This window comes from Ovis canadensis, chromosome 3 (assembly GCF_042477335.2).
Source record: "Ovis canadensis isolate MfBH-ARS-UI-01 breed Bighorn chromosome 3, ARS-UI_OviCan_v2, whole genome shotgun sequence".
NCBI classification, from domain to species: Eukaryota; Metazoa; Chordata; class Mammalia; order Artiodactyla; family Bovidae; genus Ovis; species Ovis canadensis.
The window spans coordinates 138,967,781-138,985,559 of record NC_091247.1 but is presented as its reverse complement, the minus strand read 5'-3'; the positions used below and the strand labels follow the sequence as shown (position 1 = coordinate 138,985,559).

The following is a 17,779-nucleotide window of genomic DNA, read 5'->3' as shown; positions in this document are numbered from 1 at the left end:
GGTTGTGGGTTGTCCTGACCTATGAGGGTGTGGTGAGTAATTACAGAAGAATCATGGAAATTTGGTGAACCTGACTGGGCTGTCGGGGAGGGGGGGTGTCTGAGATGGCAGTCTGCAGGAAGTGATTTCCTTTCGCAGAAAAGGTAGGCAGCAGCACACTCCTGTTGCCTGTTCTGAAGGAGATGGGGGGTCTCCATTCCTCTGAGGTGTGAGGATTTGGGGAAAAGAAGGGAAGCGTGGCACCCTTTAGCTCTTCCCTGACAGCATCTGAGATCCTGTGGGGAAACACTGGGGAACGTGCCTGCAGCCTGCTCTTGCCTGGTTTTGTGTTGGTATGTTTGACATGGTCCAGAAACTAGACGGTGAGTCCTGAAACCAGCCCTTCTTGGTCCCTGCAAGTAGGGCCTCTTTCTGCATGTGAGCCAGGCCCTCTCTGTTAGAGAGCTCTGCTGGGGGCTAGTGTTTGTCTCGGACACACTTAGAAAACTCCTTCCAGACGATGTTTTTAAAAAGTGGAAGACTTCGCTCCCTGCCGCCTGTAGCTAGTCAGCTTAGGATTGGGGGTGTGTGTGGAGAGAATCACATTAGTGAGGTGTGCCCCTGCATGTGCGAATGTGTGTTTAGGTCCGAATGTGCCCTAGCCCCCTACAGGCCTCGGCTTCCTGCTTAGATGTGTGGGGGAGAGGGAACTTCTAAGCATATGTGCAGAGAGCCATACCAGAACCACCCCTGCCGAGGACTGGGTGAGTGGAAACTCAGGAGCAGGTGGTTAGCTCAGTTGTCCAGGTGCTGATGTTCATGAGGCCATGGATTTGTGAGGAGAGGGGAACGGAGAGGCAGAAGGAGTGACTTAGCGCCCAAGAGTCCCACTTACACCCCAGGGAGATCACAGACCGCTGCAAAGGCTCCTGGGCCCAACATTCCACCCCTCTGCTGGGTGGGGTCTAGCACTGGAAAGATGCCTCAGGTGTGTCTGGAGTGAAGGGAACGGCGGTGGGGCCAGCTCTTAAGAGACCAGGACATGGGATTCGGGGACCTGGGAAAGAGTAGTGCCAGTTCCTGGGTGGGCTGCTGGACCGGACCCCACCAGCCCTGCCCTTCCCAGCACCTCAAGTCTTTTCCGTCCACCCTGCCTCCAACAACCTCTTGTCATCACTTAGCTACTGATTGTGCCCCATGGCTTGACGTTGGAGGGTTAAATGAGGTGTGGGGTCCCACCACAACTTTTAACCCTCTCCCCAGATGTTCTCTGCCTCTATGTGGCCCTGGGGCTTTTATCTTAATCCCTCCCACCCCACCCTTCTCCACCTTTTTTTTTTTTTTAATATACTTATTTTGCTATTAGGGGAGGGGAATATCAAATGAACAAGATCACTTTTAAATGGTAGTTTTTATAAGATGTTATAAACTTGTATCTTTTTACCATTAAAGTGCAGTGTATGTTCCTTCGTGATATATTTAGGATATTTAAATAAAAAAAAAACGGGGCTTTTGTACCTACTATCTCCTCTTTGGGAGGAACATCCTTGGGAGAAGTTTTTTCACTGGGGCCAAAGTAGTTTTATTTTTTCCCACCAAATGTAACCAACCACCCCACAACTTACAGCACCCTACGAGCTCCCCTTTGCAGAGGCACAACAAGCAGCAGTAAACACAGGCTATCAGTTCTGAATAAGGAAAGAAAATAAATGTAGCAGGACAGAATGAGGCTAGACACCAGCCGAGGCAGCGTTTCTCCAAGTGTGGTCTGTTGCGCTCCTTGGTCAGCTTAGCTGAGGGTTCACTTGCCCACCCAGCCCGGTGCTGCTGCCCCCCATGCAGCCCATGTCATTCTTGTCATATCAAGCACTGTTATGCTTGATAAACTCTCCCTCACCCTGCCCTCAGGTGGTAGGGGGAGGAATGCATGTGAGCCTGCCTGAGGCCCAGGCTCCACAACATGTCCTGGCCTGAGGTAAAACAAACTGACAGGTGTGCTCTCAGTCAAGACTTTATTGTAGACCTGGGTGGGATAGCCCCCACTCCTTGTGAGGTAGCTAGGGAAGCAAGGTTGCAGCAGGAGGCAGCCCTTTCAATGCCCCTGCCAAGCTGTAGCCTGATCCACCTCACGCCTCAACTCCTTCTGTCCCAGAGAAGAGCCCTGCAGTGACTTTCTCTCCCCACTTCAGAGAAGGGGGCTGTCTGCCTCTTGAAAGCGGGGGTTGACAGTGGTCGTGATGGCGCTTTGGTAGAGAGGATTGTGGTCCTGCGGAAAGAAGTTGCCAGTGATGAGGAAAACTCCCAGGACTCCTCTTTTATCTAGGTCTAAGAGGCCAGCCTAGAAACTTCAGCAGGAACCCCAGGAACTGATGGAAGTGAGCAGAGGAACCAGGGTAAGCCTGCAGAGGCGGCACAGGCCTGGGGTGTGGGGTGTGTAGAAGGAATGGGGCGGAGTTGGGGATGGTGAAGCAGAAAGCAAAACCCCTGTAACCAGGGGAAGCATGGAAGACCCCACCCAGTCGGGGAGGAGGCAGCCTCCTCACCTGCTTCCAGTTGAGATGCTGCCGCTCCTTTTCAAAACGATGGAATTCTCGGCGGTCGTAGATCTCCACTGAGAGCCGGTAAGCGAGGACCAGTCCCAGTCCCACCGCCACGATGCCCCCCACGCAGCCCAGCACAATGATTTGGGTGTGGTCTGCTCCCTCTATGGGGAAGAGACAATGGACTTCTGGGGGCCAGGGCCTAGGAATTGATCACCCGTCACCCACAATGTGTCCAGCCCCATCACCCTCCCTAGTCCTGCCTGTCATTGAAAACAAAGGGAACTTCCACAGGATCAGGGTTATCCCAGCACTCAGGGCCTCAGCCAGGTCCACTTGATCCAGCATCTGTACTCTGCTTGCTTCACAGCTCTGCTTCAGTCCCCAGCCTGATTGCCTGGCGTCTTCACCTCCAGAGTTCTGGCCCCCTACCCATTAAACTTGCAGGGCTTCATGTGGCATGTCCACAGTATCCCTCCCCACTTACCCTCTGGAGGTCTCACTGTGAGCACAACTCTGCCTCCAGCTACATCCTCTGCCAGAAAGAAGAAGAGCTGGTTGTCCTGGGTCCTCTCTTTACACCAGCTGTCATCCAGGGTAGGGGTCAATACCAGAGTCGTGTTGGCGTGGGCACACGCTGTGCTGCAGTTCATGGCCAGGGGACCAGTCCCAAAGGCTTTGCACTCTGCGCAGTCCCTGTCCAGTGGGTGCCAGTAAGTTACCAGCTGGACAGCTGTCACCAGATGACCCACAGAAAGAGCAGGTGGGCGGGAGGGGCTCGGTGAGCCCAGTGCCCAAGGTCAAGGCCTGAGGGCTCACCTGTGTGTCTCGCATGGTGTCTTGCAGCCTGAGCACTGATCACAGAGGGCACCATAGTAGCCGTCGTTGCACTGGCAGCGGTTGCAATTGCAGTGTCCGTGCCCACTGCAGAGCCCTCCGTCAGGACTGACACAGTTGTCCGTGTCGCCGCTGCATTCACATGCTCTGCCCGTGCGGTTGGCGTGACAGTGGCACACTCCACATTGGCAACGGCCAAAGCCTGAGGTAGGGCCACATGGAGGGTGACAACCATCCTCCCCACAGCCACTGGGCACCACATGCCAGCACGGGCTGCCTAGAGCTGATCTGCTCCTGTGCATCCATTTCCCTCGAGTGTGTCAGACCACCTCCAACCCCTACATCACAGCCTGATTCCTGCCCTTAAGAAGTTCCCAGAGCTTCAATGCCCTTGGGGGGCCACTCTGACCCCAGCCCTCTCCCCAGGTCTCCAGGTACCTCCACAGAGGATGCCCTCGTGTCGCTCACAGCTGGCATCGTCACACTCGCACAGACGTCCAGAGCTCTGCCCGCTGCAGGTGCAGCGTCCACACTGGCACTGTCCCCTCCCGCTGCACAGGGGCCCTGTGCCATTGGGGGCCCGGCACCCAGACTCCAGATCTGGGGAGGATAGCTCAGCCTCCGAACACTCACAGAGTCGACCCAGGCGGCCGGGGACACAGCTGGGAGGGGAAGGGAAGAGAGGGAAAGGAGGGATCAGAGAATTTGACCATGTCTTGACCTGCCTTTCCCCAAACTCTCTAAACCTAAGATCTCAAGATAGCTGGAGAGAGAGCAGAGGCTGAGAGGAGCATGGACTATAACGGAGTTCTGAGGAGCAGAAGAGCAGGGGGAGCTGGAGTGGAGGGAAGAAGCTTCAGGAGGTGAAAGTCAGGGTGGAGTCTTGGAAGGTCTACGAAAAAGATACCTAGAGACAGTCGCGGGTGGAGGGATGGAGGGTGAGGTGGGAGGAGTACGGGGGAGCCATATGGGTGAGGGAAGTGGGCTCTCACCTGCACACCCCACACTGGAGGTGCCCCTGGCCATCGCTGCAGTGAGGAGCCTGGAGCTGGGCATCACTGCAGTTACAGTCACACAGTGTGTGCAGCTCCACAGTCAGCTCCTCAGAGAAGCCACGGGCTCGGAACCTCAGCAGATGAGGCTCTGGGAGGCAGCGGGTAGCTTGGAAAGTAACCCAAAACTTCACCTGAGGACAAGGCAGGGGGGATTCATACTAAGATCCTGTGTGCATACACACTCCTGTGCGCGTGCACACACTGCAAACCCATTGGTCATCCAGAACCCTGCTTAGCGAATGAAGGGACAGGGTCATGCCAACACCCATCTCCTAGAACCATTGGAGGAAGCTGCTCATTAAAGTGTCTCAGAAAGGACGGGTGGAGGATACCTCAGGCTTTTTACATTGTTTCCCAGGCCTGTCCCCCCATCCCCTCCTGCCTGCTCAATTCCCCCAACCCCCACCCCACACCCCACACCCTTCCTTCTCACCGTCTGGTTGATTCGGACGTGGTTGCACTGGCCCCGGTCGGCAGCTTCACCCAGTCTCTTCTCAGAATCCCCACACTGAGATTCATAAGAGATGCGGACCCCCGGAGGGAGAAGAGAGTCGTGTTCGAGGGTCACAGTGGATGACAGGCTCTGGGGAAAGAGCGAGAGAGAGTGACCATGTGAAGGCTGGTTACAGCTCAGGCCCTCTCCAGCTGTTCCGCATCCTGCCGGAACCCCGCCCTCAGCCCACCTGGGGGCTCCTTCTGCTCGGCCCAGTCAGGAGGAGTTTGCAGGAAGGACCTGGGATGACCTTGAGCGAGAACACAGGGTCCAGAAGTTTCCAACACGGCATCTCAGTGCCGCTGCGGCAAAGACCTGGTGGGGCTCAGGGGCTAGCCAGCACTGTAAACGTAGTAGCTAGCTTTTTCAAACCTCATGTCTGGACATGTAATCTGTGAGCATACAAGGTCTAAAGAGCAGATTCTTTCAGTTGAGTTTGTCCTGGGAAATTTGATATTGTCTCACATTTTTTCACCATGGGTTTAGAACACAGTCTTTGTTATCAAGAAGCCTGCAGTCGAGTTGCAGAGATAAGACCTAACCCCAAGAAACATGAATTTTTATGGTTCTGTCTACCTGTAAAATTCTATGGTTCCTGTGAAGATTATCTCTGAATTATTGATAAGCTTATAGTGAAGGCAATCTCCAGATATGACATTCTTTATGTATAGACAAGTGCCAGCCCTTGTGTCTGTTATCTGTGTGATCTTGGGCAAGTCACTTAGCCTCCTCCCTGCGTCTGTATCCCCATGGATAAAACTAGAAAAATAGTTTCCAAGCAGGGAGGGGTTTTAGTGGAGTAAAAGAGACATCAAACAGTGTATACTTGGGATGGTGCTTGGCATGAAATAAAAACTCAATCAATATTAATTCCCTTTCTTGCCCAGAGCAGTGCTTCATGCTCTGTACAAATCAGGCATTTAAGATTTATGAATGAGTACAAGACTGAGTGACTGAGCTGTTAATGACGGCCACACACACAGACTATAGGCAGGAGCTGTGGGGTGTGATACCAACAGGTGATTGTCCTCTTGGTTCTGCCATCCTACCTGGGGGTCCCTTTCCATTTTCCCCAGTGCCCCCCACCCACCCAGCCCCTCACATTATAAGCATCCATGATGAGCTGCACCACATTGCTGGAGTCCTCACTCAGCTCCCCTACTGCAGACTTGGGAATCAGCTTACTCAGCTCCTGCGATGGGGGGAGTTGAAGGAAATGGTGGGTCACAACTCTCAGGAAATAAGCTTGCGGATGGAGGGGGGACTCTGGAAGAAGAGCATATCGGGAGGGGAAAATGGGCCTTTGAGGGAGCTGAGAAAGGCTGGGCATGGGAGGGTTTGGCATTCACACAGCTCTTACCCGGTAGACAGGCAGTGTGGCGCTGGTGACAGCAAAGATGGGCTGAATGTTTGCCGCAGAGAGGGCCTGGGCTACTTGACCCACGGAGGGGTAGTCCTGGAGCAAGGAGTAGGTACAAGGTGAGTACCCCAGGCCCCCTCACAGAATGCAGGGGGTGCCCTGAAACTCCAGGGTTCCACCAGCTAGAAGGAGGGGAGGGGCTGGGGAGTGGAGGGACGTGGAGAGGAGGAGCTGCTGGGGAGGATGGTGGGGTGGCCATCGTAAGGACAGTGAGGCTACAGGGAGAGGTTCTGGGAGGAGCAGAGGTGTGGGTCCCACAGGGAGGGTAGGGAACGGTAGTGACTCACAAACTCTGGGCTGCGGCTGTAGAGGCCGTTGCTGTCCAAGTGGCAGTGCCCGTCGCTGGGCATGAAGATGCCGCCCAGCTTGCCATCCCCAGCTGTGTGGAATGTGTCATCTGACGTGAACACCAGCAGACGGGACACATTTCTCCAGCCAATCTGCTTCTGGAGTGGGGTGGGTGGTAGGCTGTGCACCTGAGCCATGGAGGGCCCTTGAGCTACACCCACCAGCTCTACTAGCCAAGGATTTGGCTGGCCTCATTCTGACTCAGTTTGTCCATCCTCCTGTCTCCAGCTCCTTGCTTCTCCCCAAATAGGGTTGCTGCTAGTGGAGGCCTTGTAAATTAGAAAAGTATGCCTCTTCCTCTAGACATTTCACTCCAATCCACCAGGAAATTGTCAAATGTGCAAACTATAGGGACTATAGTACAAAGGGCACCCCCTAGAACTGTGCACTGACTAACCACAGGTGCCCATCTTGGCTCCAACCAGCTCATCCAACTCAAAGATCCTCCCCACCCCCTCACCTGGCAGAGGGCAGCCTGCAGAATGGCATCAAAGCCACCTTCGGGCGAGTCCAGGTTGCCGGACACGTTCTGGCGTCCCACCTCCCGCTCGAAGGCCTTTGCATCCCCAGTGAGGGACAGCACATGGTGAAAACTGAAGGGTGACTGGCAGCTCTCCAGCCGGGAGGGGCAGGGGTGGCGAAGCTTGGAAGGCACTGTGCTCACGAAGGGCAGCACCGTTTTGTCCACGAAGGAGCCAAAGCCTGGGAGAGTCATGAAGGCAGTGGCAGACATCACTGGATGGGGGCCGCCGCTGAGGACTCAGGAAGGGAGTCCCCAAGAACTGGGGTGGGGGCAGTCACAGAGGAGCTCATGGGAGAGGGTGCTCCTAAAGGGCCAGGGACCCAGGACCCAGCAGGGGCAAAGGGGCGAGTGCACAGGCTCAGGGAAGCGGGGAATGGATATGAGGAGGAGGACATGATGGTGGCAGGGGTTTGGTGGAAGCTAAAGAAGGCTCGAGTGTGCAGTGTAGTAACGGCAGCAGCAGCAGAAGACGACCCAGGGGATGGTGAACAGAGGGATGCGAGCAGTAGGTGTAGCAGGGATGGTGCATTTAGACCTTGGCCAGGAGACGAGGCATCGGGAGTGTCCAGGTGGTACATCTGATGCTGGGAGCTGTCTGAACACAGTCTCTCCAGATTTGGGGCTTCAGTTACCCTTCCAGTAAAATGAGAAGTCCTACAGGACCGACTCTTAAAGCTCCCCTAGCTCTGACCTAGAAGATGTCTCTGGGGATAGATATCAGGAACCCGTGGCCTGGCCAGGTCTGTTAGAAACCAGGAGAGGCCACGAGTGTTCCGAGGCTTCATTTCTATGCCCCTGGGAACCGGCTTGCAGGAAAAAAGCAACTCAGGACAGCCTCTCACCTGAGTCTGCCTGTTCTCTCTCCCCTTAAGAGCACGCTTTCACGTAAATAAACCCTCGCTTTACTTTCTTGTCCTATGTTTAGTCACTCAGTGGTGTCCGACTCTTTGCGACCCTATAGACTGGAGCCTGCCAGGCTCCTCTGTCCATGGGATTCTCCAGGCAAGAATAACAAGTGGGTCGCCATGCCCCCCTCCAGGGAATCTTCCCAATCCAGGGATCGAACCCAGGTCTTCCTCATTGCAGGTGGATTCTTTTTGTCTGAGCCATACGGAAGCCCAGGACTACTGGAGTGGGTAGCCTATCCCTTCTCCAGGGAATCTTCTCGATTACTTTCTTGGAGTGTGGGGGGTGGGCAGGAGAGGGCAGGTGAGGCCCTTGTGTTTCCTAGGCATTGGCAGAGGCTGGGGTGCGGCTGTTTAGAGGCAGAGGGCACGCAGGAGCGGGCAGGGCTCCGCGGGGCTTACCGATGCGCACGGAGTCAGTGACCTCCTGCAACCGCACCAGCAGCGCGTGCCCGAGCTGTCGCACGCGCTCCAGGTCGTCCTTCATGGAGTAGCTGAGGTCCATAAGATAGTACAGGTCCACGGGGTATCCCTCCGCTCGAAGGAAGCGGACCCGGAGCTGCTGGGGCTCTCCTGCGGGTGGAGGTGGTGGGGAGGTCAGCCGGGCGCGGTGGAATCCCAGCCCCCGGCCTGACTGCCCGCCACCCCCTAACTCACCCGGCCGCAGCGTGACCCGGACCCGCTGCGGCGCCAGCTGGGTGGCCCCCTCGCCGCGGGTGCCCTGGCTGAGCGGGTCGTCCTGCAGCATCTCCTGCCGGCCGCGGGGCTCCTCCAGCTCCCCCGGGAGGCAGCCCCGGGCCAGCAGCTCTTCTCGCCGAGCACAGCGCCGTGCCTCCGCCTCCCCGGACGCCGTGAAGTTCTGCGCGGTAAGGGGAGGCGCGTGTGGAACCCTGATCCCCCGAAACCCTCAGCCCGGCTCCCAGAGCCACCCTGCCATCCCGGCCACTTCCAAGCCCTCCCCTGTCAGGCAACTCCCTGAGCCCTGCACCCACCCCCAGTTCCCTCCCCTCCCTTCCTTCCACAGCTACCCTCGAACCTCGAACCTCGTACTTACTTCCTTGTCCAGAGCCCACTTCCTACAGCATCCCCCTTTTCCTACCCTTATCTCTACACCCCCTTTCCTCCAGATACCTACCTCTCACCTCCCCCAGCAGGACAGAGATCTTAGGGACCTCACTACCATTAAAAAAGGAAGAACCTGTCTTCCTAGTCCACCCCCCACCGCCCCCCACCCCACCCTCACCGGAGTCCCCCCCATCCCCGCCCCCCCCCCCCCCCCCGGCAAACTCAGGCCAAAATGGGAAGGGGGTCAGATTAAGACAGTCCCTGGGAAGGGAAACGACAGCGACAGAAGAGAATACCCGCTTCCCCTCAGTGTGTCTGGTACCCTGGGACTAGCTGGGGAGCCACAGGGGAAGGAAATGGTTAGAACAGCTTCTCAGCTGGCTCAGGTGCCAGCCAGGGTCTGGTCTGGGGACTGGAGGAGACTGACACGTACCCAGCTGGCCCAAGAGTCCCTGCCTGGCTCCTCTGGCCTGGCACCTCTGCTCTCTGCCTCCCGCTGACTCTGTCTTCCCCTTCCAGGCCTCCCAGATTCACTACGTGCCTTTCTCCTGGACCCACTCAGCTCTGGAGCTCTGTCTTCCCATGAGTGTGCCCGCATTTCTTATCTCATCTAACTCCCCATTTCCTGTGAGACAGTTCTGCCCCATCCCCCCAGCTCAGGCACCCCTTGTGCTCTGCTACACCAGAGCCCTGTCTCTTTAAGGCATGAACAAAGAACAGCTTTGTTTGACCAGCCAGGGAGACACCCTCCCCCCCACCCCCCACATCCTTCTTGCCACTTAGGTAGTTCAAGCCTTTGCCCCAAAGCCCATAGGCTTCCAGCTCCTTCCAGCCTACCCTCCCAGTCATAGGCTGCTGCATACCCAGGAACACACCTCCACCCCCAACCCAGATCCAGAAACCCAATCACACACTTTTTGCAGTGGACTGACCCCCAACATGATAGTATGTGGAGTTAGGGCCTTAGAGAATAAATTAAGGTTAGATGAGGTCATGCGAGTAGCACCCTCATGATCTATTGATTAGATCCCCTATAAGAAGAAACACCAGAGAGCTTGTCTGCAGCCCATCGGCAAGCCAGGAAGAGAGCTCTCACTAGGAACTGAATCAGCTACCACCTTGATCTGGGATTTCACATCCTCAATCAATTTGTTTGTGAAATAAATTCCTGTCACTTAAGCCCCCCCCAGTCTATGGTATTTTGACAGCCCCAAGCTGACAAATACACTTTCTCATGGATATACCCACAAAAGATCCCTCTCGCTATACACAAGCAAGAGTTCGGTGAGAACATGCTTCCTCCAAGTTTAAGGTCACAAGTCTTCTCCATATATACAGATACACGGATGCAAACATGTATGCAGAGGACTCTTGCATGCATGTGTGTGCCCACACACATACGATCATAGACAGAAGTCATATGTGCACAAACTCAGTCATATACAGGACTAGAGCATACCCAGAAAGCCACACATGTACCCACACAATCATACTTGTATATCCAGGTTGCACACACACACACAGTTCAGAGGTCACAAGCCCATCTTTACCAGTTGCTTGCACCAGGCGCAGCTCGGGTGTGAGAGGATGCACTTTTGGCAGGAGGGAGCTGGCTGGCAGGACCCTGGCCGGGACAGATTGGGATCCCTCCACTCTGTGGCCTCCTGTGGGGATGAGCTCTTGGCGTCCAACTCACTTTCACCTCTGCTCAGGGCCAGCAGGAAAACAAGGACCATTGACAAAGCCACCATGGTCTGTAATAGGATATAAAGGGGGTCACGTGGGTCCTCAGGAAGGGCCCCCAAACTCTTGGTCCTCTAAACTTAGCCTGTGGTTGTCCCTCTCAAAACTCTACCCCAACTCTTTATCTCCCCCCATAGTTTCACTTCCCCCTGTGGATTCAGCAGTTTCTTCAAAATGGCAGGAAAGGGCACGTCCCAGGCTGGGGTAGGAGCCTTGGAAAAGACCTGTCCCTCCTGTGTGCAGACTTTATGAGGCCAGAGTGGGCAAAATGGCCTAAGCAAGAGTCTGGAGAGGGGACATGGGTGCAGGAAGGTGTGCACACAGGGCTCTTCACCAGTTCCAAGCTATAGTGGAAAGAGAACAAAACAGAGAGGAAATGGACCAGGTCTGGTCCAGTCTCAGTCACTCACTGGCTGGTGTCAAGTCAAACTTTCTCTCTGAGCCTTAGTTTCCATAACTTTAAGTAAGTGAGCTGAAAAAAAAAAAAAAATCTGACATTCCTTGTAGCTTTCATAACCTTGGATTCTAAAGGAAGAGGGCCAGGGGCTGTAAATAAGGGAGGGTGGGAAGTCAGGGATTAGGAATGAGAGGAAAGAATGCTGGAGCAGATGAGGGAGTATGTGAAAAAGGCAGGGAAATCAGCTGTAATTAACCAACATGACAGCAAGAGGAATCATAGTTAGACCTTAAGAAGAGCTGTCTAAAAGTCTGAGATAATGAAGAAAGGAAGGCCAGAGTTGGTAAATTTTTCTCTTTATTGTACATTGCACAAAGGGGATCTAGAGTTTTGGAGAAAGAGCTTGAAGTCAGGGTAATTCCTGGAATGACCTGTATGGAAGACCAGGCAAATTTGAGAATTTTAACAATTTATTAATTGGGACTTCCAGGGTAGTCCAGTGGTTAAGAATCCGCCTTCCAATGCAGGGGATGCAAGTTTGATCCCTGATTGGAGAACTAAGACCCCACACGCCACAGGGCCACTAAGCCCACACGCTGCAACTAGAGACCCCTAAGATCCCACATGCCACAAGGTCACTAGACCCACATGCTGCAACTAGAGAGGCCCCTGTGCATCGCAAGTAGAGAAACATCTACTTGCCACAACAAAGAAGAGCCTGCACACTGCAATGAAAACCTAGCACTGCTGCGAAACAAAACAGAAACTTACTAACTAAAATTTGAATAGGCAATTCAGTATCACACTTCAAAAATCAAAAGAGTTAATCCCAATGGCCATTTTTATAGAAATGCAAAAGCTGATCCTAACATTCATATAGCATTGCACGAATAGCCAAAACAATCTTGAAAAAGAACAAAATTGGAAGACTCACACTTCTCACTTTCAAAACTTACTACAAAGCTGCTGTATTCAAGACAGTGTGGTATTGGCATGCGTGCATGCATGCTCAGTAGCTTTAGTCATGTCCAACTCTTTGTGACCCTATGGACTATAGCCCACCAGGCTCCTCTGTCCATGGGATTCTCTAGGCAAGAATACTTGAGTATGTTGTCATGCCCTTCTCCAGGGGATCTTCCAACACAGGATCAAACCCACATCTCCTGTATCTCCTGCACTGCAGGCATATTCTTTACCCACTGAACCACCTGAGAAGCCCACAGTATCAGCATAAGGACAGGCAATGAGATCAATGGAATCGAATTGAGAGTTCAGAAATATACAAATCTAGACTTGCCTGTTGATCCGCTGGTTAAGAATCTGGCTGGGGACACAAGTTCGATCCCTGATCTAGGACGATTCCACATGCCACGGGACAACTAAGCCCGTGTGCTTGAGCTCTAGAGCCCACAAGCTGCAACCACCAAGCCAGTGTGCTGCAACTCCTAAAGCCTGTGCCTGCAACAAGAGAAGCCACCCCAATAAGAAGGCCACGCACTGCAACAGAGTAGCCCCTGCTCAAAGCAACTAGAGAGAGCCCTTGCGAAGCAAGGAAGACCCAGCACAGCCAAAAGCATTAAATAAAGAAAAGAAAGAAATTTACAAGTCCATCCCTTTATGGCCAATTGATTTTCAACAAAGATGCCAAACCATTCAATACAGAAAGAAGTCTTCAGCAAAAGGTGCTAGAATGACTGGATATCCACATTTAAAAGAATAAAGTTGGACTTCTACCTCACAACATACAGAAAAATTAACTGAAAATGGACCAAAGACCTAAGTATAAGTTGATAAACTATAAACTCCTAGAAAAATATATAGGGGTAGATCTTCATAATTTTGGACTTGACAATAGATTCTTAGCTATGACATCAAAAGCACAAGCAACAAAAGGAGCTAGATAAACTGAACTTCAAAATTTTACACTTTTGTGCTTTAAAGGACATTATCAAGAAAGTGAAGAGGCAGACCACAGGATGGGAAAAAATATTTGCAAATCATGTATCTGTCAAGTATCCAGAATATATAAAGAACTCTTACACCTCAACAAGAAAGAGAAAAACAACCTACTTTTAAAATAAGCAAGGGACTTAGATGTTTCTTTAAAGAGGATTGATAAGTGATGAACAACAGATTAAAAAATGCTCAACATGATTAGCCTTCAGGGAAATGCAAATCAAAACCACAGTGAGATACAACTTCACACCCACTAAGATGGCTAGACTTAAAAAAAAAATAGAAAACAAGTGTAGATGAGAATGCAGAGAAGATGGAACCTTCATATATTGCTGGTGGGAATGTGAAATGGTACAGCAACTGTGGAAAACAGTTTGGTGATTCTTTATGAAGTTAAAGCACAGAATCACCCTGGCACTTGACAATTCTACCCCTAAGGATATCCCTAAAAGAACTGAAAACAGATGTTTAAGCAAACACAGACTTGTGCAGGACTCTTCATTGCAGTACCATTTACAATAGCTGAAAGGCAGAAACAACCCACCTGATGAATGCCCACCAGAAATGCCTACCTGATGAATGGGTAAATTATGGCATATCCATACAATGAAATATTATTTGGCCATAAAAAAGAATGAAGTATTGATACATGCTACAATATGGATGAACCTTGGAAACACGATGTTCAGTGAAAAAAACCAGTCACAGACAAGCACACATTATACACCTCCATTTATATGAATTAGCCCAACTAGGGAGAAGGCAATGGCACCCCACTCCCGCACTCTTGCCTGGAGAATCCCATGGACGGAGGAGCCTGGTAGGCTGCAGTCCATGGGGTTGCTAAGAGTCAGACACGACTGAGCGACTTCCCTTTCACTTTTCACTTTCATGCATTGGAGAAGGAAATGGCAACCCACTCCAGTGTTCTTGCCTGGAGAATCCCAGGGACGGCGGAGCCTGGTGGGCTGCCGTCTATGGGCTCACACAGAGTCAGACACGACTGAAGTGACTTAGCAGCAGCAGCAGCAGCCCAACTAGACAACTCCATGGAGACAGAAAGTGGCTTAGTGATTGCTGACAGTTGGCGAGGAGGGGAGGATGAGAAGTGACTGCTTAATGGGCAGTTTCCTTGTGGAGTGAAGAGAAAGTTCTGGAACTAGATAACAGTGATGGTTACACAGTATTGTGAATGTACCTAATGCCACTGAATTATACACTTAAAATGGTTTAAATGATCGATTTGATGTGTATTTTAGCACCACGTTAAAAATCAAAGTTAAGATCATGAGAAATGTCCTCTCCTATTCCCAACCCACCCCAGTTTCCACACTTATACCAAGCAAATAACCATCATTTATTAGCATTTTTTTTCTTGTCATCTTTCAAGAGATTTTTAGTGTATATACAAACTAACATGAACATATATATAGTCTTCAAGTGATATAATCAAATGATGGAATTCAGCAAATGCTAGAATACTTTGCACCCAGTTTTGCATCTTCCTCAGTTTCACTACTTTTCTTGGAGTTCCCACTACCCAAGAAATAAAGAATTCCCTTGTTCTGTATAGATTTCCATTGCACGGATATGTCATGTTGTATTTAGTCTTTGTGATGAGAATTTATGTTGTTTCTAATTGTTCACTATTATAAACAATACTGCAGTGAAAATTCCTGGATTTATCATTTCACAGGTGTGTATGTTGTATTAATAGGATAAACCCTGGAAGAGGATTTGTAGGGCTAATAAATAGGAATCATTTGTAATACTGGTAAGCAGTGCGGGCCTAACCAACATGACCTCCTGAAGGGCTGCAACAGTTTCCACAACCATCAGCAGTGCATTTGAAATGTCAGCTCACTCTTTCAGGAAGCATCAACATCCTTCTCAGCCTGGGCTGAGACTCAGTACCAGACACTCGACATGGGGTGTGGGGAAGGGGTGGGGTGTCAAGCCGCTGACCGCCCCCGTCCTGCTCCCCACCACCTGTGACCTCAGGCGTAGTATATATATATTTAACAGAGCCTCCACCCTCTTCGAGAGAGACCAGCCCAGGGCTCATCCTCCGCTTAACCTCAGGCTTGCTGGCTTGGCTCGCCTGTGGTTGCCCAGGCTATGGATGCTACTGCACGAACAGCGTTTTGACTCATCTCTCACAGGTGGGGCTCTGGGCCACACTGGTTCCCCAGGAGTTGCTCATCTCCCTTAAATGGGGCCCTGGACATGTCCCCCCAACCCCCTTCCCCCCTCCTTGGGATGCAGGACTTGCCACCAATTGTATCTTAATCTGTCTTTCCCTTTCTCTCCCCTTCCTATTCAGAAATCTGATTACACCTCTAGTCTGCTTTTCTCTTCTCCAGTTCTTTACAGTTCTTCATTTTACTTCCATTCCCCCTCTGATCCTAAACATAGAATGGAGAAATATATTTCCACCCCATTTTTTCACAGATGGAAACCTGAATGCCAGAAGTGGTGAGTGACTTGCCCAGGGTCCCCAGCGAACTTGAGCAGAGGCAGGGACTGAAGCCGACCAGGGCTCTCACTTTGCATGCTGCTTTGCCCCCTCCAACCCAGGCCCCATCTTCATGGAAAGTTTCACCTTCTCCGCACCAGTCCCCATGGGCTCTACCTAATCCCCTTTCTCTTCCCTTGGGGTCTTCTTGGATCTTCCCTTCGCTCCCTCTGGGTTGTCCATTTTCCCGGACTTAATTCTGACTCCAATACCCTATTGCCCCCGCAGCAGCTGAGAAAGAGAGCATCCTCCCCACCCATCCAGGACTCCCAAGTCAGGAGGAAACTCTGCTGCCCACTCAGCAGGAGGAGACAGAACTGAGCTACTGAGCCACTGTCTCCAAGGAGTGTGGGATCTGCCCAAGGGGGGGAGGCCTGAGGGGAGCACAAAGCATTAGGCAGCAGGCGTAGCGGCTGGGGAGTAATATAGGGAGAACCTTACCTTGTCCTTGACACATAGCTGTAAAGCAAATGATGGGCTCATACATCCCCGCCCTCCTTTTCCTGTCTCCAGTCCCACTCTTGGGAAGCCAACCCGAGAGATGGGTGGGGGGAGGGAGGGTTTGTGAGGGGAAAGGACAGGAGATCTTGGGAATGCAGATATGTCAGAGCCCTTCTCAAGACTCAGCTGAACCCTGGGTGTCCTCAGGCCAAGGCCCTCTTCCCAGAAGGCTGCGTGCGACCAGGTGGGGCCTGGGCGGGTAGCGAGAGGAGGCAGAAGGGCTGGTGCCCTGGTACTCACAGGTGCGTGCTTGCGTGCGGAGCAGCCCTTCCTCCGGCAGTAGCAGCAGCCTTTGTGTACTGATCTGGGAGGCTGCAGAGGAGGAAGTGACACACCCCGGGGTGGGGGAGACTTGGGGGTGGTGGGGGTGACTGATCTAGGAGACGACGGAGCAGATAAGGGTGAAAACGGATCAAGGGAGTTGGTGACACAGGGATCTGGAAGAAGGAAGCTCATCTACTGGATGCCTATTGTGAGCTGGATATATCATCATAACGTAATTCATTCGCACAAGAACCTCATGACATAGGTGTGAAACTTCCCCCAGCCCCCTAATTTTACAGACGTAGAGGCTTAGAAGTACAAGGTAAAGAATTTTGCCCGAGATCACAGAGTTAGCAAACTAGCTGGTCTGGATTTAAATCCAGGTCCGCCTGCCTCCCAAATTGATCTCTCTACTTCCTCATATAGGAACATGACGGGAAGGAAGAAATATGGAGGCAGTAAGTACTGTAGGAGGGGGAAGTTAATGACTATTGTTCTTTCTGAAAACCTGGCGCCCACTGTCTTAGAGTGGGTGCTTAACTACATTGACTCTGGAGCCAAACTGCCCAAGTTCAAATCCCTGGCTCTGTCATTTACCAGTAATGGGCCCCCCAGTTACTTACTTACCCTTCCCGTGGCTGCTTCATCTGTCAAGTGAAACTCATATGATTGTTGTGAGAATGAAATGAGATTATTTGTAGCAATTGTTTAGTGGAGAATGTGGCACTTACCAGGGGCTGGATAAGAGTGAGAATTGATGGGTGAGAAGTAATAGCAATGGAAGAATGTAAAATTCAAGATCCAGATGCTGGAAAGTTGGGAGACATTGGCACAGGGCCAGGCTCAAAGGATGAGGTTGGGAGTCCAAGGAGTCAAACGGTGGAGCCTGGGATGGGGGTGGCAGAAGTGAACTGGGCAAAAATGAGCACCCGCATGGCAGCTGGAGTCGGGCAAGGACGAGGCTGCCAGGAAAAGAGGTCGAGGCCCGCAGCTGACCACAGGGAGTTTTAAGAAGGAACTGCACGTGATGTCCATTCACAGGTCTGTCTCCTCTACTGTGCAGGGACCACAGAGCCCATCTCCTGGCAGGGTGTTCCGTGAGCATCAAGTGGGTGGGAGGGGTGTAGCTGCCAGAGGAGCAACTGGGGAGAAGGGGCTCCTCCTCCGGGTGGGCTTCAGCCAGCCTCTGGCTCTCAGACCTCTTGCCCTTCCCCCACAACCGGCATTGCCACAGCAAT

At 52.1% G+C, this 17,779-nt stretch overlaps 1 protein-coding gene across 3 annotated transcripts; it reads right to left on the bottom strand.

The window, feature by feature from the left end:
• Positions 1-1,974: 1,974 nt before the first annotated feature.
• Positions 1,975-16,752, bottom strand: ITGB7 (integrin subunit beta 7). 3 transcript variants are annotated; one of them, XM_069584321.1, is made up of 15 exons: positions 16,518-16,752; positions 10,716-10,919; positions 8,758-8,959; positions 8,503-8,673; positions 7,133-7,374; positions 6,612-6,770; positions 6,265-6,360; positions 6,007-6,096; positions 4,845-4,994; positions 4,349-4,542; positions 3,795-4,018; positions 3,339-3,558; positions 3,007-3,215; positions 2,523-2,683; positions 1,975-2,245 (listed from the first exon to the last, which is right to left on the bottom strand). In XM_069584321.1, the coding sequence occupies exons 1-15, from the start codon at positions 16,731-16,733 to the stop codon at positions 2,165-2,167; spliced, it is 2,619 nt and encodes an 872-aa protein (XP_069440422.1). In that variant the 5' UTR covers positions 16,734-16,752; the 3' UTR covers positions 1,975-2,164. The 3 variants fall into 3 exon arrangements, with proteins under 3 accessions (XP_069440422.1, XP_069440424.1, XP_069440425.1); XM_069584323.1 differs by having other exon boundaries at positions 16,218-16,539; XM_069584324.1 differs by lacking the exon at positions 10,716-10,919 and having other exon boundaries at positions 16,518-16,588.
• Between the last annotated feature and the right edge of the window lie 1,027 nt (positions 16,753-17,779).